The 20623-nt window shown below is 41.9% G+C and overlaps 1 protein-coding gene across 7 annotated transcripts in view; it reads left to right on the top strand.

The window, feature by feature from the left end:
• The window catches only part of Acap2 (ArfGAP with coiled-coil, ankyrin repeat and PH domains 2), a 117860-nt gene that overhangs the window by 85159 nt on the left and 12078 nt on the right, over positions 1 to 20623 (top strand). For 2 of the 7 annotated variants that reach the window (XM_036203169.1, XM_036203170.1), the window contains 10 exons: positions 3805 to 3825; positions 6975 to 7026; positions 9067 to 9167; positions 10381 to 10486; positions 14564 to 14772; positions 15126 to 15195; positions 16283 to 16374; positions 18538 to 18701; positions 19100 to 19204; positions 19586 to 19678. In XM_036203169.1, the coding sequence (XP_036059062.1) occupies positions 3805 to 3825; positions 6975 to 7026; positions 9067 to 9167; positions 10381 to 10486; positions 14564 to 14772; positions 15126 to 15195; positions 16283 to 16374; positions 18538 to 18701; positions 19100 to 19204; positions 19586 to 19678 (1013 nt within the window). The remainder of the gene's footprint in view (positions 1 to 3804; positions 3826 to 6974; positions 7027 to 9066; positions 9168 to 10380; positions 10487 to 14563; positions 14773 to 15125; positions 15196 to 16282; positions 16375 to 18537; positions 18702 to 19099; positions 19205 to 19585; positions 19679 to 20623) is intronic. The other 5 variants (XM_036203171.1, XM_036203172.1, XM_036203174.1 and 2 more) reach the window with 3 other exon arrangements.

Below are 20623 nucleotides of genomic sequence, written 5' to 3'. Positions count from 1 at the left end.
CAGGATGAGAAGGGATGCGGGATGAGAAGGTGTGCAGGATGAGAAGGGATGCGGGATGAGAAGGGATGCGGGATGAGAATGTGTACAGGATGAGAAGGTGTGCAGGATGAGAAGGGATGCGGGATGAGAAGGTGTGCAGGATGAGAAGGTGTGCAGGATGAGAAGGTGTGCAGGATGAGAAGGGATGCAGGATGAGAAGGTGTGCAGGATGAGAAGGGATGCAGGATGAGAAGGGATGCAGGATGAGAAGGTGTGCAGGATGAGAAGGGATGCAGGATGAGAAGGTGTGCAGGATGAGAAGGGATGCAGGATGAGAAGGGATGCAGGATGAGAAGGGATGCAGGATGAGAAGGGATGCAGGATGAGAAGGTATGCAGGATGAGAAGGTATGCAGGATGAGAAGGTGTGCAGGATGAGAAGGTGTGCAGGATGAGAAGGGATGCAGGATGAGAATGTGTGCAGGATGAGAAGGGATGCAGGATGAGAAGGGATGCAGGATGAGAAGGGATGCAGGATGAGAAGGGATGCAGGATGAGAAGGGATGCAGGATGAGAAGGTATGCAGGATGAGAAGGTGTGCGGGATGAGAAGGGATGCAGGATGAGAAGGGATGCAGGATGAGAAGGGATGCAGGATGAGAAGGGATGCAGGATGAGAAGGGGTGCAGGATGAGAAGGGGTGCAGGATGAGAATGTGTGCGGGATGAGAAGGGATGCAGGATGAGAAGGTGTGCAGGATGAGAAGGTGTGCAGGATGAGAAGGGATGCAGGATGAGAAGGTGTGCAGGATGAGAAGGGATGCAGGATGAGAAGGGATGCAGGATGAGAAGGGGTGCAGGATGAGAAGGTGTGCAGGATGAGAAGGTGTGCAGGATGAGAAGGCGTGCAGGATGAGAAGGCGTGTCCTCAGAGATGAAACTGCTGTAGAAAGGGCTGCTTGTGGCTGTTGGAATCAGCAAAGACATGGCGATTTTGTGAGATGACTGGAGTGAAGCGGGTTTTACTTTTCTCATGGTTTTGTAGTCTGGAAATTACAGATTGGATGCATCTGTTGAGGGAGCTTGTGTTGAGGGGCTGTGTGTCTCAGCAGAGCTGTGTGGCTGAGATCTTATTTTGAGACAGGAAGACAAAGAGTAGGAAGGGTGATGACCAATTCCTGACAACACCTGTACTTCAGGAGACCATCACTGATCCCTTGCACAGGCAGTGTCCTCAGCGACGTGGTCACCCAGCACAAGGCCCAGGACAAGGCCCCACCCCTAAGGTTTCCACCATCCTAGTGGTACCACATTGAGCCAGATCTAGTGCAGAACCTTTGGGGGCGGGGGCAGAGCATATGCAAAATGCAACAGAAGGAATTATATGAACAGGGGAAGAAAGAGCAGTAATGAGGCTTACCAAATTCCTGATCTCAGGAAATGCAAATAATTTTCTTTCATCCATGTTTGGTTTAGTGTCTTCCCTAGTTTTCCATCTAATTTATTCTAATACATTCTACTCCTCTGAGTAAGACTATATATTCCTTAATATTAAAAACATCTCAGAGGCCGGGCAGTGGTGGTGCACACCTTTAACCCCAGCTCTCAGGAGGCAGAGGCAGGCAGATCTCTCTGAGTTAGAGGCCAGCCTGGTCTACAGAACAAATTCCAGGATAGCCAGGGCTACATAGAGAGAAACCCTATCTCAAAAAAACAAAACTAAACCAAAACAAAAAACCATAATCTACCTCATCAGATATTAAACTTTTCTACTCACTGCCTAAGTATTTAAAAAAAGTATTGTGTGATTAGTTTAAAGGAGAGTTTCCTTTCTGCAGCTACAATAGGTACTGATCATATAACGACGCATTTGCTCTTACGTGTGATTTCATGAAACTATGTCATATTTTCAGTACCCCATCAAAGATATTCATCCTGAGGGATATGTGATTAAGAATTCCCAAATGTTAAAAAATCTCCCTCATGTTTCATACATTACCATTCCACTTTAAAAGCAGTGTCCAGTCTTGTGTAATGTAGCATGATAATTATGTTTTGTGTGGGAGAGCAGATGGCAGAAGAATGAAAAGTTCATGTCCTATATGCATTGTCAATCATGTTCCTGCTAGATCCTAGATTTCCTGTCTGTGACATCCGAACATGTAAATGTATTACACTGTTGTCTCTCCGTATGATCTCACACTTAACGACTCACCCAACTGAGATTCAACAGTTTTGGGAAAAAACAACTCTGTACTTAACATGGAGTTTTTTGTTTTTTTTTTTTAAACTTGTAATTACTCTGTAAGCAATGCAATGATACTATTTACATAATATTTACATTATAATAGCAGTTGTAAGTAAATCTAGGGCTAATTGAGCTCAGTTAATTCAAGGCCCAGGTGAGAAAATCACCTGAGCCCAGAAGAGGGCAGCACAGCAAGTCTTTCTGTTTTACACACACACACACACACACACACACACACACACACACACACACACACACACATGCATACACGTACACTCTCACACACATGCACATAAGCATGCACACTCTCTCACACATATGCACACACACACTCTCTCTGTCTCTCTCACACACGTGTACACACACACGCACACTTTCTCTTTCCCTCTCTCCCCACCTCTCCTCATCTGTCTCCTTCACACACTCATATTCTCACATATTATGATTCTATGCAAACGCTGCATTTATCTCAGAGAACTTGAGTATCTGCAGATTTGGATATGTGTGACTGGGTCCTAGAACCAAGCACTACATGGACACCAAGGGGCTGCTTTGTTTTTCTGGGGGTGCATGTAAGGTCTGCCACAATGCACTTTCTTATTAAGTTATTTTCTTGGTATGGCAGTTTCAGTTCAGACTTTAAACACTGGAACCTATGTTTCTGTTTTATGTCTCACAATGAATTTGGAAAGGAGGAATAACAAGGAAAATATTTATTAACATAATTTAGCACTAAATTGGAAAGGCCAATAAAGAAGCAGACTCCTTTGTTGGACCAGAAAATATAATCCAGTGCATAAAATGGATTACACAAAAATTTAAAACAAAATGTTGTATGTACTGCTGGTACTGGTAGTACAGATATGATGTTTTTATTGGCTTTTTGTCTTAAAGTAAGAAGTGTGTACATAGACTAAAAATGAGTCTGGTGGGGAGAGTGTGTATCCCTGTGCCCCCAGAACCTGGGAGGGGAGGCCGGAGGATTATGGGTGCAAGGTCAGCCTGGCTTCAAAGCCAAGCCCTGTTTCCACCTTCTTATTCCCCTCATATTAATATGTGGTCTTCAAATCTGTTACCATATGGTGAAGACAGGTGTGGGCAGGTGGGAGGTTTATTGGTCACCATTTTATGATGTTTGAAATTCTTAATTAGTAACCCCCCTTTCTTTCCAAGAAGTTTTTATTTTCGTAAGTCTCTTTAGGTAAACATGTGGTGATGTTCCTCCTACCTTCCAGGCACAGCTTAGTAAGGTGTGGCTCGATACTACCTGTATTTTCTAGTTGTGACCATAGAGGCAAATAGTCAAAATAGATGTATAAGGTAATAGCAATATAGTAATTCAGATATTTTCAAAGTAGTTCAGTTTCGTAGGAGTTGAAATTCTACAAAATGCATATATTTCTAATACATGAATAAAAGCACGAATACTTTGCGTTGTTAGGTTGTTAGCGTAAGCTTGTTTCTTTAATTTTTGTTTCTTTTTGTACCATGCTGGTCCTTTGCTTATTTGCATAGTTGCATTTTCTTCCTTTACACCTTTCCCTTTTGTTTTAACCCTGCCCCATTTTTTCACATGACAGGAAAAAGCCCGATCATATCAGGTACCAATTAGCTTCCTGCCCTCCCTTCTCTTATCCAATTTCCTCTGTAGCACGAGAAAGCCTGATTAACCCGTGTTCATTTGGATTACTTGCAATGGACAAAAAAAATCTCTTTATGCTCTAAATTGGAAAGAAAATATAAGTGTTTATTTGAGGAAGAGAACTGGACCTTTTAACTGCTCGTGTCCTCAGTTGATCTGAACTAGGAAAGGACAGTGGATGTGCTCACAGTAGGTGCACATTGAGTGGTAGGAATGCCTGTGGCTCATGTCTTTTGACAGAAGGTAGCAAACTGTGTCTAAGATGGAGCGGTGGCTGGGATAAGTCCTTTGGCAGCAGCTCATGTGTTGAGGGAATCCATCTTCAGGTCGTAGGTTCTCCTTACCACTTTATTCCCGGAGAAGCAACAAATTGAATTGGAAATGAGCCAGTGCCTGAGGCCTTTCAATTGTATTAAATGTGTATCTATCTAGCACCTAAATATGAACCTGTAACTTAATATAGTTTTAGTTATAAAGCTTCTTCAGATTTGGAACTGTGACTTTTACCAATATTTTTGATATTAAGATCAAACATGGTAAAATATGTTTGGTTTTTATAAATTTATTTTTTTCCCATTTGACCTCATTTTTGTCATCTGGAAGTTCTCCTTGGTATGTAATAATATTTATTTTTAAAAAAATAAATGAATATGTTGGTCTAAATTATACTAAATTGCTTTTGAGACAGATACAAAATGTGTTTCACTTCTCTTATACATAAGAAGTTAGAAGCTGTCTTCTAATTTGTGCTTTGTTTTTTAGTCTTATAGACTATGACTATGTTAGCACGGTGCTTTCCAAACCTTGTCTCCTGGCTCTAGTTACATTTTGTAGCACTTTAAAATTTCCTGTACCAAGTGCTCTAAATACTAAGTAGTCGTGTGTGTGTGTGTGTGTGTGTGTGTGTGTGTGTGTGTGTGTGTGTGTGTGTGTTTGTAATTCATCTACGAGCTGTTCATCACACTTTCCCTTTCTTGGAGGGAGAACTCAGTCTGTAAAGTGCTTACCTTGCACATAGGAGAACTTGAGTTTGATCTCTTATTACCCACATACAAATGCCAGGTGTGGTGGCCTGTGCTTAGAATCCCAGCACTGAAGAGAAAGAGAGAGATAGATCCCTAGGCTCGATGGGCGGCTGGTCCAGCCCAGTTTGTAAGAGACCTTGTCTCAAAGGAGTTGGGCAGTGCCCTAAGTACGATCCTCAAGGCTGTCCCTGGACTCCACGTCTGTGGGCATGCGCACCAGAGCACATGCATGCACCTCCCAGATATGCACTTATATATGTTAAGTTACTATTAGGCACCTGGTTGAAGTTCTGGTTGCTGTTAGATGTGTGTTTCTGATCGTAGCAAAAGGAAGATCACATCAGAAAACACATCTTTGTAATTCATTTTTCCCTGCCTATGATGGATTATGCTTTCTGTAAGGAAGTAGTAAATAAGGAGAAATTTGTACTGTCTTTTCTAAGTATTTTACACAACCTTGTCATGTAAGAATGTCATCCAGAAGCAGATAAATCTCAGGGAAACTGAGCTTCAGAACTAGATGTGCTCAGTAAGGTTAGTAACTGGAGGAGCAGTCTGCAATGGAACAGAAGCACTTATCTAGTGTATTAGTGTAGTGTTTCCAGGGAACACTGCCCTAAGGTGGCCAGGTTAAAAAAATTTTTTTGAGGACCTCAAGCATGAAAAGTTTGCATTTTATATGGATGTCTTCCTATTATTTAATAAAACTGTAGTTTTTTCTCAAACTGTGTAAGATAACTACTATGATATCCAGCCTATACATTTTTATTAATATAGTTCACCCTCCTCTAGTGAATTTTAAAAACAACATTTTCATCAGATCCAGAGATTGTCTCCATTGCATGTCATCCAGGTGGCAGGGTGCACCATTTGGTTTGTGTAAGAATTTCCTCTAACATTTCTAACCGGCTGTCTGTCCCCAACAAGAGCCTTGGACGTTCTTCCTTTTCTGGTCTGTTGATTTGCATTCAGTGGCATCCCACTTTATTTTATTTAGATGCTTATTTAACAAACTCTCTCTCAATGAAAAAGGTGATACTTTTTAAGTGGCAAGAAAACCCACCCACCCTTTAGTAAAAGGCCTAAAACCCAAAGGTGTCTTCGGGGCTCTTTCTCAGCTTTGGAGAAATAACTAAAAATTTAAAAATAGAAATTCAAAACACCTAAATATAATTTCTGGTAATTTATATTACTGTCAATGAAAAGGTAGAATCTCTATCTGCTAATAGATTAATAACTAATGTTTATATTAAAAAATCATCTCATATAAAACTAATTTAAAATAACAGCTCAAATACTGTTCACTTTTTGTGCTTGGTGAGAAGTTTTGCTTCCTTTATGAATGGCTTTTGACTGTGATTTTTTTGTATGTCTTTAGTTCTTTTTATTATTTTAATAAATTAGAATTAGTGCATATGGCTTACATTGCCTAGCCTTTTTTCTAAAGAAGATTGTGAGCAAATTGTTTCCTAGTCACTTAACAGTAATGAGGTGAGCCATTTAAACAGTTGAGGGGTTGTGTATGGTAAGAACATTATTTGACTGAGAAGGAAGAATTCTTATTTGAAATAAAGTGTGATCATCTCCTCTTCCATACACTTCTAATGATTAGTCTCTGTTTTGTTGATCAGATCAAACATTTGCTGAATGCATTAGCTTCTAAAGGGTTGAAAATAAATCACCTTTTATCATGATGTTTTACTTATATAAACGAACATTTTGTTTGTGGTATAAGTTTTCTTTACCATAAAAGTAAATATTTGAAGGAAAAGATATTATTTTGAGCACCTCAAAAAAATTATAAGTTTGTACTTTTAAAATAGTTATGGTCTTAGCAGGAAAAAAATAAAAGCTTTTGTTAAGATAGAAAGTTATGGCATAGAATGAACCTAAATACAGCAGATTTATCTCACTACCCTGTGATTTTTAAGATGCTTATTCTTAGTTTTGAGTAGTTATCTCCTATGCCTCAGTTTGTGAAAGCAAAGTGGTTCACTTCTCCAAAGACTGTCACCCTCAACATGTGTCCACTTCCACTTCCCACCACATGAGAGCCATCTTTAATCTGTCTGTCTTTATCTAGACGCTGGTTCTCCATACAGAACAACCAGTTGGTTTACCAGAAGAAGTTCAAGGTATGTACTTTGTTAAGCAATACAGTGAAAACTGGTTTCAGTTCTTTATCTCTTTGACTTGGTGAACACTGAAATCCATAAATGTCCATATGCAAAATTCTGAACTTAACTGTCTTTAACAAAACTTAATTGGTTTTATGTTTGAGTATGCAGAATGAGTGGAAGCCATTAACCCTTGATCCTTAAAAGCAGAGTGATGTGACTGTGAATTCTTTTTTAAAAAAAGACTTATTTTCATTTGTGTGTGCATGTATGTCTGAGTGCAAGTTTGTGCATGAGACTGCAAGTGTCCCCAGAGGCATCAGATTATCTTAAGGCAGGGTCTCCCTATGTGGCCCTGGCTGGCCTAGAATGCACTGTGTAGACCAGGCTGGCCTCGAACTCTCAAAGAGATCCATCTGCCTCTGCCTCCTGAGTGCTGGGATTAAAGGCGTGTGCCACCATGCCCTGACTTAGTTCTATTATTTTTAATTATGAGTATATATGTATCTCTGTACATGTGAGTGCAGGTGCTCACAGAGACCAGTGGTGTTTGATCCCCCTGGAGAGGGAGATGCAGGTAGTTGTGGGCTAGCTGATGTGGGTGCTGGGAACCCAGTTCTGTCCTCTGGGAGCAGAAAGCACTCTTAATGACTGAGACATTTCTTTTGTCCTCCAATCACGAATTCTTCTAAACTGCTCGCTCTTTTTGCTTCTTAGAATATGTGTGGGTGTTTTGCCTGTACGCATGTCTCTGTACCATGTATACAGTGCCCACAAAGGCCAGAAAAGGCTTCAAATCCCCTGGAGTCACAGATGCTGGGAACTGAACCTGGAAGAGCAGCCAGTGCTCCTAACTGCAGAGACATCTCTCTTCCCCTTTTTATAAGGATTTTATTGTTATTACTAATTATGTCTATGTATATCTGGAGTGTGATTTGGACACTTGAGTGCAGCATCTGTGGAGGTCAGAAGAGGGCATCTGATCCCCTGAATTGGAGTTAAGAAACAGCTGTGAGTTGCCTGACCCAAACTCCTGCCCTGTGCCCAAGCAGAACACATGCCTAACCACTGTGCCATCTCTCCAGCTCCAACTGAAATTTTAATTCCTAGCTTTGAGATGTTTTGTGTACCAAGATTATCCCTTCATTTTATGAAGTCCTTTTGTTAGTTACATGGCAGGAGTAACCCTGACATCCCATAGGGATATTTGGGGGTTGCAGACAGTTTGTCCTTTAGGACCAATGGTGACAGTATAGAAAACTCTAAATGACATGTCAAGATGTACTCTCTTAGTAGTGTAGATGGGAGCCCTACACTTCTGATGTGCTTGCGTTTCTGTTTTGTCGCCTGATTTTAAAGTGAGGGGTTTATGCATCGGAACAGAGTGCTTGGATGACATGTGGGAATGGTAGACGATGGAGAGAGAACCATTTGATAATTGATAGTGTGCTTCTCACTTAGCCTTTGAGTGATAGTCTGTCAACCATAACCGTCAGATACCCACTTTGCTGTGAGATGGCCGCACTAATTACAGGTTCTTGTGAACTTTGGAGTTAATCCATTGGTGCTTTTTTCTGATTTTTGCACTAGCATTTTAATTAGGAAATGATAAAATCTTTTCTGTTTCTTGGAAGAATTTTAAGAAGAATTTTTCAATTTCTTGTTTCTTATTGGGGTATTTAAAACATGATCATTAAAGGTTTCTCTTTGGGAAGAAAGTAGCTTTTCTGTGTGTGAGTGGGACCCCAAAGAGTAATGGATGTCAGTCATCAGTGGGGTGGAAGAGGTCCAACAAGGAGATCTCTTTTTTGAGTATTTATTAAGTGCCAATTGTGGGCCAATCCTTTCTCTAAACGATTGCATGTAATTTACATATAGTAGTTTGATGCGGCAGAGTACATGAACAATCTGGAGTCGCCTCCATTAGTTCTGTGTCCTCATAGCCCCCATCTGTAGCGACAGTGTGATAGGCTAGAGACCTGGAGTGCCCTTGCTGGGGCTGGTTGTCGCGGTCGTGCTGGCGAAGGCGGTCTCACTGAGCTTGCCTCCCCGCTGCAGGACAGCCCCACCGTGGTGGTGGAGGACCTCAGGCTCTGCACCGTGAAGCACTGTGAAGACATAGAGCGGCGCTTCTGCTTCGAGGTGGTCTCTCCAACCAAGTAAGGCGCCTGCGTGAGATTCAAGAATTGTCTCTGCAGAGACTGCTCCAGATTTGAGAACTCCGATTGATGATTGGCAATGTAACAGAAGAATTAATGCTTTAAAAATGAATTTCAGTAACAATTACAGATGTTATAGCCAAGTGTTTATGTAACTTCTCTCCATTATCATGTTCTTTAACGTCTGTAGAGATTACTTGTATATTTACTCAGTGGGGCCATGAGCATGTTAGGTGTGCATGTGCTACTGAGCTCTGTCTTTCCTGTAAACATGTTTATGTGCTCCTTATGGAAACATATGGAAACCTGGTACACTTTTTTGTATCTTGGTGATAGCGAGAATTGAACTCAGGACCTTGAACTTGTTGTTCTCCTGTCTCACCCTCTTGAGTAGCTGAGATTACAAGCCTGTGGCACCAAACCTACTCCATGTGAAAATTTTTTAGATATTACATTGAATTGAAAGTGTATGACTTTCAATTTGTACCCCCACTTTAAAAAAAAAGCAATGTTCTGCTTACACGGTGGGGGGGAAAGGAGGGAGGAAGGGAGACAGAAGGAATATGAGAGAACATGAAAACACACATACACACCACACACACACACACACACACACACACACTTTCCTCTCTTTGAGTAGTCTAATCTGACTTCACACTTGCTCTCTAATAGCTCAGGCCTGGGACTCAACATTCCCGGCTTCAGTGGTGGGATTGCAGGTGTGTACCACTGTATATGTGGCTCATTTGTAGTTTTTAAGTTTTGGGATAAGTAGTTGTTCCTAAGAGACAATTTTTTTTTTTTCATTTGTGCCTTGATTTTGTCACAATCCTACTTTGTCCTAAAGATGGATGAATGTTGAAATCTTCTTTCAACTAAAATTATCTTTTTGCTAAAAATTAATACTGGGCAGCTAGTGAGATGGCTCACTGGTGAGAGTAGCAGCTGATCTTCCAAAAGACCAGGGTTCACTTGTCAGTACACAGATCGGTGACTCACAGCTGGCTCTGACTGGAGGCCCTGCGGGTCTCACACGCTCTTGTGGCCTTCAAGGCTATCACACACACGGTACACAGACTTATATTCAGGCAAAACACTAATACACGTTAATTTTTTTTAATGCACTGAACAGCATAGTGAGAAGAAATGAAGTGTATGGATTTTTTCCCTTTCTGAATTGTTGTCTGACAAAGCGATGCTGTTTCCTTTGTAGAAGTTGTATGCTCCAGGCAGATTCCGAAAAGCTTCGCCAGGCCTGGATTAAGGCAGTTCAGACCAGCATTGCCACTGCTTACAGAGAGAAGGGTGATGAATCCGAGGTCAGTAGAGGTGCTGACAGTATCCTGGGCTATGATGCTAAAGGTTTTAAACTTCACCTGTTAACACGGTTGTGGCATCCTTTTTATGGAACATGAGTTCATATAGTTGAAGTGTTTTAAAATTTTAGGCTCAAGTTCCTTCTGCTTGCCCTTTTGTGTGTGTCCTTCATGCCCCCCTTCCCCTGCTTCTCCTACCCACCTTTCCCCTTCCTATAGCCTCTCTTTTATCCTTCCTTCCTTGACAGATCTAAGACAGGTTGGCTTAGCACACACGATGTAGCTGACGGTGACCTTGAACTTTCGATCCTCCTGTTTCTACCCCCTGAGAGCCGGAGTTACAGGCATTTGCTACCACAGCTGATTTTAGGCTGTGCTTGGGCTCAAGCTCAGGGTTTGTGCATCTTATACAAGCACTCTTCAAACTGAGCTGTATCTCCAGCTCTTACCTACTCTTTTCTTTCAGTATTATCTAAATATATCTTTATTTTAATATTTGAATGTATATCCCAGATTGAAATAAAGTGTTCCCATGTCAGTGGGTTTCTCCTAAATATTTTGCTATTTTTCATTAATAATAAAATTCTGTGAGTTTAAAGAGAAAGCCCATACTGTCTCTTAGCTGAAAGCTTCCCAAAGAATCAAGTTCTTTGGAGAGGCCATGGATGAAGCCTTAAGAAAGGAAACTGTTCTTGGGTCTTTAGATGTCGGCTGAGACATAGACTTCATGGTAGATAGCGAACAGGGATGGTTCCCAAGTTGTATTTCAAAGGTTATCATGAGCAGCCTGGGGCTCCCAGGAGTAGACAAGACTAGAGGCTTCCTAAGCAGGTACTGAGGGAACTCCTTATTCTTTTTTTTTTTTTTTTTTTAAATTGATTGTATACAGTGTTCTGTCTGCACGTATCCCTGCAGACCAGAAGAGGCATCAGATCTCATTATGGATGGTTGTGAGCCACCAAGTGGTTGCTGGGAATTGAACTCAGGACCTCTGGAAGAGCAGCCACTGCTTTTAACTGCTGAGCCATCTCTCCAGCCCAGGAACTCCGTATTCTAAGCAGTTAGTCTCAGAGAAGGGATTTCTATGTCTATAATTTACCTGGACATTATTGAATACGGATGATGAGAACATTGGCTAAGGGCATGGTGGTGAAGAGAACCCTCCGTATTGTCTGTTACCTCGGTCATCTCTCCGTCATCCTAAACATTCAGTGTAGTAGAGTCACTAACCTGGGACTGTCTTTCACGGTCATATTTTGATGTTCCTTTCTTTCTCTTGACCCATCTCTTTCTCCTTCTTGAATTAAGAGCTTGAGGACCTCCTTCGGTGATTTCCAGAAAGCGTGGCATTTGTGATCCCATGCTCTCCTGAACAGTGCTTTATTTTGTCTTTACATTTGTTTGGTAGTTTGGCTAGGTATAGAAGTTGTAGGTTGGAAACAGTTACCCTTAAGAAACAACATTCCAGCTGGGCAGTGGTGGCGCACGCCTTTAATCTTGGGACTGGAACTCGCTTTATAGATGAGGCTGGCCTCGAACTCACAGAGATCCACCTGCCTCTGCCTCCCGAGTGCTGGGATTACAGGCTTATGCCACCACTGCCTGGCTTAACTTTCACTTCTTTAAAAAAAAAAATTCATTGTCTGAGTTCCATCCCTAAACAATTAAGTTGTGTTGAAAACCAGGCATCAGTATCTATTTTGTTTTTTAGAATCTTTTTTATTCTTTAGAAGTTTGTATATTATAACAGTGTATCTTGATCGCATCCACTCACCAGTGCTTCCCTCTAGTCCTCCGTAGAGACCCCCACAGGCCTTTCTCTCCCACTTTGATTTTTGTTGTTAACAATTCTCTGAGCTCATTTGTTGCTGCCCACATGTCCATTCGTGTGGCTAACTCCTCAGGCATGAGTGACGGAGCAAGAGCTACATCCCCATCTCCCCTCCTCTGGTAGGGGTGGGGCCTCATGCCCTCATCCATCATCCATGTGAGAATTTAGATCGGCTTGACCTTGTACAGGTCGTCTGCAGGTAACCATGGTTACCATGACTGATGCAGTCACCAACCATGCCATGTCCAGATAGGAGCACCTCACAGCTCTCCTCCCTGTCTGCCAGCTCTTAGGTTATCTCTTTCCTGGCTTCTTCCCAGAGCCTTGGATGCTGAGAGGTTGAAACAGATGAGCCATCCACAATTGAGCACTCAGAGTTATTTCTCTCCAGCACTCTGCTCAGTTATGAGTCTCTGCATTAACCACTGCTCACTGCAGAAAGAGACTTACCTGACCAAATTGAGAGTAACACCAAAGCATTAGTAGCAGCACAAACATTTAGGGAACAGTTTGACAGTCTGACCATTTAGCAGAACAGTAAGGATCGGTTCCCCACTAAGGCCTATAATCTCCCCAGTCATAGGCTTTTGTCCAGGTGTACAGTACCAGACATGACATCCCTCTTGTGAAGCAGGCCTCAGAGTCACATGGAAAGCAGTTGGTCCATCTGTAACCTTTATGCCATTATCGTACCAGTGGGCACATCTTTCCAGCAAGTCGGTGTCGTTAGCATGCAGGTTCCAGTGCTGGGTCAGGCTGTGGATGTCTCTTCCCTCCCCAGCAGCTTCTGGCACTGTGTGAGGCAGCCAGCAAGGGGAGAGTTTCCCAGTCAGTTTGAGGTTGGTCTCTGTGTCTCACAATGTGAGTGGTGTCTTCAGCAGTAGGGTCTTTACCATCTAGTTACTGTGGGCAAACAAGCAGTGGCCGCAGCCTGTGACATTTGGGGTGCCTCTGGGCCTCCCTGACAAAGAACTCTTAGGGAAGGATCCTGAGTCATAAATTAAAAAAATTATTTTTCTTTAGATAATCCTTAGACAGCTAGATTAAGAATTGTTTTATAGGTTTTTCTTGGCTCTCTTATAATGTATCAATGATTATAAGTTAAGGCTACACACTAAACACCTAGTTAAGATTTTGTTGAATATAAGGTTCTCATAAGGTTGGACTGTGTGTTGAGCAACAGCCACAGTCAGGAATTTTTTTTGTTTTGTTTTTCAAGACAAGGTTTCTCAGTGTAGCTTTGGAGTCTGTCCTGGAACTCACTCTGTATCCCAAGCTGGCCTCAAACTCACAGAGATCCACCTGCCTCTGCCTCCCGAGTACTGGGACTAAAGGCATGCACTACCACCATCACCACCCGGCCTAGGGCTGGGATCTTTAAGCGGATACTGGCCTTATTCTCTGAAGACACTGGGAACTCCAAGTCCTGAGTTTGCCTTGTTTGCTCAGCCCTTCCTAATTCTGTGTGTTTCCAGAAAAGACAAAAGTCAAATTCTATTTCCAGTGTTTCTGGGCTAGCACACTGGCTTATACAGGGTGGAGAGCTTTTGACCATGGAAGACTTTAAACTATATCTTTAATTACTTAAAAAAGAGCCACATCTTTGAATTTGGTTGATTATTGCTGCATGTAAGCCAGTGCTTATTAAATACTCTATTATTGGTGTGACTGTGCACTTAAAAAATTAGCTTTTTGTGTATCATGTTTTGTTTTTGGTTCACCAAGAAGATGGTGTATTTTCTACCATTTCAATATGTCATAGTTATGAACTGTAGTAATTAAAATAACTTGCTTCTGGTTAACATCTTTGGGGAATGTGGCACCAAATAATTTATTCTTTTTGTTTGCTTTCTTCTTTGAAGAGAGCCTTCCTGTGTAGCTCAGGCTCTCTCTGAGCTTCTGATACTCCTGCCTCAGCATCTCAAGTGCTGGATTTTTATTATTGAGTCTTAATAATATTACATCTCCCACTCTGTCTTTACCTTTCTTTGTGTCCTCATCTCTTGTTCTTTATATATTCAGTGTCAGTAATCACATAATTGTAAATGTGTACATTTCCCCTTCATTGATGATGCCTATTCATAAAAACCTCAGTCTTTTCATTCTCCAGTGCCTAGAGTAATGCCTATCCAAATAGATGTTTAATTTATGAGCAGAAGCTTTTGCTTGTAGTATATAACATGTAGCATGTTCTAACAGTCCTTTACAAAAAAACATTAAAATTACCACATGATTCTTAATTCTTTTAGAAGCTGGACAAAAAGTCATCTCCATCAACAGGAAGCCTAGATTCTGGAAGCGAGTCAAAAGAAAAATTACTGAAAGGGGAAAGCGCACTGCAGCGTGTCCAGTGTATCCCTGGCAACAGCAGCTGTTGTGACTGTGGTCTGGCAGACCCACGGTGGGCCAGCATCAACTTGGGCATTACCTTGTGTATTGAGTGCTCTGGGATTCATCGGTAGGTGTGCTCACCCAGAGCGAGAGAGTTCCTTTCGGTTAAATACATGTTGTAAATTACTGTGTTTTCTTGTTAGTAGGTCTTTTCCAGTTCCCTGATTTAATTAACAGTTTATATTTGCACATTTTATAAAGTGGATAATTTTAGTTTGTAAAGTGTTTTGAGGACTTTGGTTCATCATTCGTTGTTAACCAGAGGATCCATCCATATTTATATGGGGGAGCCATTTGTATGTGTGGTGTGTTTGTGTGTGTGTGTGTGTGTGTGTGTGTGTGTGTTTGTGTGTATAAAAGTATGCAAATAGTGACGATAACTTTTTATTAAAAATAATGTGATCTTTTTTCCCTTTGTAGGAGTCTTGGGGTTCACTTTTCAAAAGTACGATCTTTAACTTTAGACACTTGGGAGCCTGAGCTTTTAAAGGTGAGATAAATATTTATATGAAAATATTTCACAGGTGATTGTAGATCTCCTCTAGCTGGGATGAACTAGCACAGTGAGGAAGTAAAGATCAAGTAGAGAAGTAGATGGACCAGGAGAAAGAAAGTCTAAAAAGATTTACAGCTTTGACAAGGTGGTGTCTGTTAATAGAATTCAGGCACAGGGTGAGTCCATAAATGATTTCAATGAATTCTATGTTTGATGGATTTTAATCTTTCTATAAGGTGGGAATGAGGGCACTTTAGAAAAGATGTCTAGTTTTAATTATTTGTTTTTGCATTGGCCAGAGCTTGCTATCCCTTACTTTATGTGATACTTTATTGTGAAACTTCTTGCCCAACCACGGGCCTAGGCACAGTCAGTGGTTATGATATATAGATAGACACGTGTAAATAGGGCTTTCGTTTAGAGGTTTATTATTATTATTTTTAATTATGTGCATGTGTCTGAGCCTGTGTGTGGATGTGTGCACTAAGTATAGGTCCTTGCAGCCAGTGTGAGTTCTGAGACCTGAGCATGGGTCCTCTGCAAGAGCAGCGTAAGCCCTTCAACCACTGAGCCGTCTGTCCAGCTGTATGTGTAATATATCCGGGTGGATGGATGGATAGATGGGTAGATGGATGGATGGATGGATGGTCGGAAGGATGGATGGTTGGAACGATGGATGGATGAATGGATGGGTAGATGGGTGACTGGATGGTTGAAAGGATGGATGGATAGATAGGTGGGTGGGTGGATGGATGGATGGATGGATGGATGGATGGATGGTTGGAAGGATGAATGGATAGATGGGTGGGTGGATGGATGGATGGATGGATGGATGAGTAGATGGATGGATGGTTTCTGTTAGGTACCTGTTATAAGAGTGATAATGTTCTGATAAAGAATAGCAAATGGGTAATAATCTCATTTGTTGGCCCATTTTAACTTTACATTTCTTTGTGGAATGAACAATTACAGTATATAAAATGGAATTAGTTAATTGTACCCACTTCAAGGACTTTTTAAGTTTAACTTAATATTAGAACTTTTAATTTATAGCTTGCTTTTTTGTTTTCCTACAAAATAGCTTATGTGTGAATTGGGAAACGATGTTATAAATCGTGTTTATGAAGCTAAACTGGAAAAAATGGGGATAAAGAAACCACATCCAGGACAAAGGTACAGTTGTCTTAGTGTGCTACTCTCCTCCTAACCAGAAATACGCCCACAGTTGACATAAAGCATTGTGATGGAGTGTGTGTGTCGGGGGGTCACCATTATTCCTTCTGTGTAAATGTGACTGTGTCTGTCTTCAGTGTGTTCATCATCAGTTCTGTACTGTAGCTGCACTCATTAGACCTTTGCACCTCACTGAGCAGTCATTCCATTTGTAGTATTTTGTTTTCCGAGACAGGGTTTCTCTGTGTAGCTTTGCGCCTTTCCTGGAACTCACTCTGTAGCCCAGGCTAGGCCTTGAACTCACAGAGATCCGCCTGCCTCTGCCTCCTGAGTGCTGGGATTAAAGGCATGCGCCACCACTGCCTGGCTCATCTGTAGTCTTTAAATGACAAGGAATTGTTTAAAAAAAAAAAAAAGAAAGAAAGAAAGAAAAAAAAAAACCTCTACATAGAAATGCTAAGGCTTTTTGCCATTAAAGTGTTCCAAAGTTCTGTTAGTGGGGGGCATTTAAGAGGAAGCGTGGCTCAATCTCAGGCATTAGTTTGGTTCCTTAGTACCTGTGTTATAAGCAGGGCATGGCAGTGTGTGCTTGTAATGCCAGTGCTGGGGAGGCAGAGGCGGGCTACCCCTTGGGCTTGCTGGCCAGCTAATCTCAAGGGATTAGTAAATTCCAGGTTCAGCAAAAGACTATGTCTCCAAAAATGGGATAGAGACTGATTAAAGAAGACATCTAATGTGGACCTCAGGGGTCCACATACCTGTGTACATACACACACACACACACACACACACACACACACACGCGCGCGCGCGCGCATACATAAACATGTACATGTACCCCCCCCCCCCCACACACACAATCTATTCGAATGTCTCAAAGATTAAGTTTCTACAGTCTACTCTCAGTCATTTTGCATGATCTGACCTAGTTCTGCAAATGTTGACCACACACTTGGGTGGCACTGTGAGGCTTTGGAATCAAAGGCGAGAAAGGCAGTTTGGTTTGGAAATCAGAAAGAAATATTATAGAACAGTCATATTTCATGCTTATATCTTAAGCTAAGAATAGAAATGACATTTTCCCACTATAAGTCTGAGATGCTGTATTGTTTTATTATAGATATTAAATGAAAAATTATGACCACCAGTAGTGAATATTCAAGGTATGATGGCATCTCCAGTAAAAAGGAATTAATGTTAATTTCTATATATTTTTTAGCTTTCTTGGTAATGTTTTAATGTAGAACACAAGGGAGCATGTATACAAATACATGCATGTGGTGGTATTGTGTTCCCCCCCAAAATTGTGCACTCTAATAAATTTATCTGGGGTCAGAGAACAGAACAACCACTAGACAGACATAGAAGCTGGAAAATGGTGGCACTCACACTTTTAATCCAGCGTTCCAGAGGCAGAGATCCATCTGAATCTCTGTGAGTTCAAGGCCACATTAGAACCAGCCAGGCATGGTGACATACGCCTTTAATCCCAAGAAGTGATGGCAGAAAGCAGAAAGGTATATAAGGTGTGAAGACCAGAAACTAGAAGCATTTGGCTGGTTAAGCTTTTAGGCTTTGAGCAGCACAGTTCAGCTGAGACCCATTCTGGATGAGGACTCAGAAGTTTCCAGTCTGAGGAAATAAGATCAGCTGAGAAGTTGGCCAGATGAGGTTAGCTGTGGCTTGTTCTGCTTCTCTGATCTTCTAGCATTCACCCTAATAACTGGCCTCAGGTTTGGTTTTATTAATAAGACCATTTAAGATTCATGCTACACATGCACAAAGAAATTAAGAGAACAGAGTGCTGTGTAGATGTAGAGTTTTCACTGGGTCGTTTTAATCTGTCTGACTGTGAAATTAGCTCCTTATTTAGAAGGAAAACATGTTGTAGAATGTTCTATGCTACATCACTTAAAAAGCTTTTAGAAGAGGGTGTCTGAGTCCTGGGAGCTGTAGTCACAGGTGGTTGTGCGTGAGTCGAACCAAACTCAGGTCCTGTTGGAGCAAGCAGTAGGCACTGTGAACTACCTGTCATTTCTCCAGCGTTCCCACCCCACCCCATTTACTTTCAAGTGCTATTAGATTCAGTGTCTAGTGGCATTCATTCAGTGTTAGCCATGCTAAGGGGCCAAATAAAACAGCATGGCATTTTCTGTTTACCAGACAAGAGAAAGAGGCATATATCAGAGCAAAATATGTGGAGAGGAAATTTGTGGATAAATACTCCATGGCATCATCATCGCCTTCTGAGCAGGAGAAAAGGGTTATCTCCAAAAGCTGTGAGGAGCAGAGGCTGAGCCAAGTCAGAGCATCGGTCCACACCGCAGGTATTTACCCTGGACCTTTTCATAAGCTGAAGTCACTTTTTAAACCTCACAGTTACGGCCATTGTAGGGTTTTTTGTTTTGTTTTGTTTTGTTTTTTTGTTTTAAATGCTAGAAGCCTGTACACATTTCTAAGGGAAATCTGGATCTCTGTGTCTGTAAGCCAGTTCAACTGAGATGGCCCCATGGTTCCCATTCCTAGGTACGGTCTCTACTCTGCAGAGTACAACTGCTGAGCAGCAAGGGGAGATGGGGTTGTCAGTTGATGATGCTAAACGCCCCGAGTATCGGGTTAACGCCCTGATTTCCTTCCTATGTTCTCCCTACACTTCCCCAGTAACGGTTTTCCCTGCCCCCTTCTTACGGCCTGCTTTGTGCTTTGCTAACTTGCATGTCCCCAGTGGCTGCTGTAAATAGCGACGAGGCCAGGCGGGAGTCTCTGTTCTGTCCTGATGAGCTAGACTCACTCTTCTCCTACTTTGATACTTCTTCAAAGCTGCGTAGTAGTAAGTACTGCTGTGGAGCATTCCAAGTCTGTGCCAGTGGTCATTGTGCGGTGTGGCCATTTCTCTAGATGTTGCCCATTGTCTCAGGATTACACATCACCACAGTCATACAGTAAATTAAGCTCCTCACTACTCCCAGCATTTGTGGGGTAATGAGATGTATTAGAACTCTGAAAACTCGTTTATTTTCAGGCTTTGTGATTGATTTCTGTTCCAATAAACTAAATTGCGATTAAAATTGCAGTAAGTTTATTATGCTGGTGGTGGCCAAGTTCATGTCTTCATGTACCAGCTCATTTTATGGTCTTGTTGGTTGTGGGAGACTGCTTTCTAAGTGATGTGAACTTTAATCACTAGGTATTTTTCCCCCCCTTAACACAGTCAAAAGTAATGACAGTGGGATCCAGCAAGGCTCTGATGATGGACGGGAATCTTTACCTTCCACCGTGTCAGCCAATAGCCTATATGAGCCTGGTGAGTATTGAAGAAAGTTGGCGTTGGCTGGTGTAGTCTGTCGGACAATGCATGTAGCAGATGTCAGTTCTCTTGTGGGTGTGTTTGCATGTGTGTGCTCCCATGAGGGCCAGAGGTTGATGTCTGGTGTTCTCCCTCAGCACTCAACATCTCCTGGTGGGGATGGGAGGAAGTGTAACTGATGTGTCAGCGTGTGATGTGTGTGCACGGCTGTGTGCCCATGGGAGTGTGATGTTCCCATTCTTTTGCCTCTATAGATCTCTCCTGTCCATCACAGTCTCAGTCCCTAAGTACCATCTGCTTTGTGTCGTGATAGCAGAAGGTGGCAGTTTTCTAGTATAGAGAAAGGAGATCATACAGTATGTACTCTTTTGGGGCTTTTTTGTTCAGCATACTTGTTCCAAAAATAACTATGCCATTATTCTTTGGTTTTTGAGACAGGGTTTCTCTGTGTAGCTTTGCGCCTTTCCTGGAACTCACTTGGTAGACCAGGCTGGCCTTAAACTCACAGAGATCCGCCTGGCTCTGCCTCCCGAGTGCTGGGATTAAAGGCATGTGCCACCACTGCCCGGCATTATGCTATTATTCTTATCAGTTGCTTATTTCTTTTGTATTTCCCCCAAACTTCTACTAGAACATTTAAATTTACATAACAAAAAATTTGAAATATTAACAACATTAGGATCACTCTAAGGATGAAACTCAATGGAAGTAGTTAAATGTGCAGTAATGTCAAAACCCGGACTACCACATTTTCTGCAGCATTACTAAGTAGAAGAGACAATGTATCTGGGATTAAATTTTACAGCAGGGATTCGGAGTTTCCTAGATACATGAAAATGTACTGGTGAGTTGGGGCAGCAGGGAAAGGCATGGTTGCTGGCCGGGCCTTTAACCCGAGTTCAAGCCACAGACCCACTTGGTGGGAGGAGGGAACTGACTCCC

The sequence above is a fragment of the Onychomys torridus genome, chromosome 12, assembly GCF_903995425.1.
Source record: "Onychomys torridus chromosome 12, mOncTor1.1, whole genome shotgun sequence".
Classification (NCBI taxonomy): Eukaryota; Metazoa; Chordata; class Mammalia; order Rodentia; family Cricetidae; genus Onychomys; species Onychomys torridus.
This window is presented reverse-complemented; position numbering and strand designations above follow the sequence as displayed.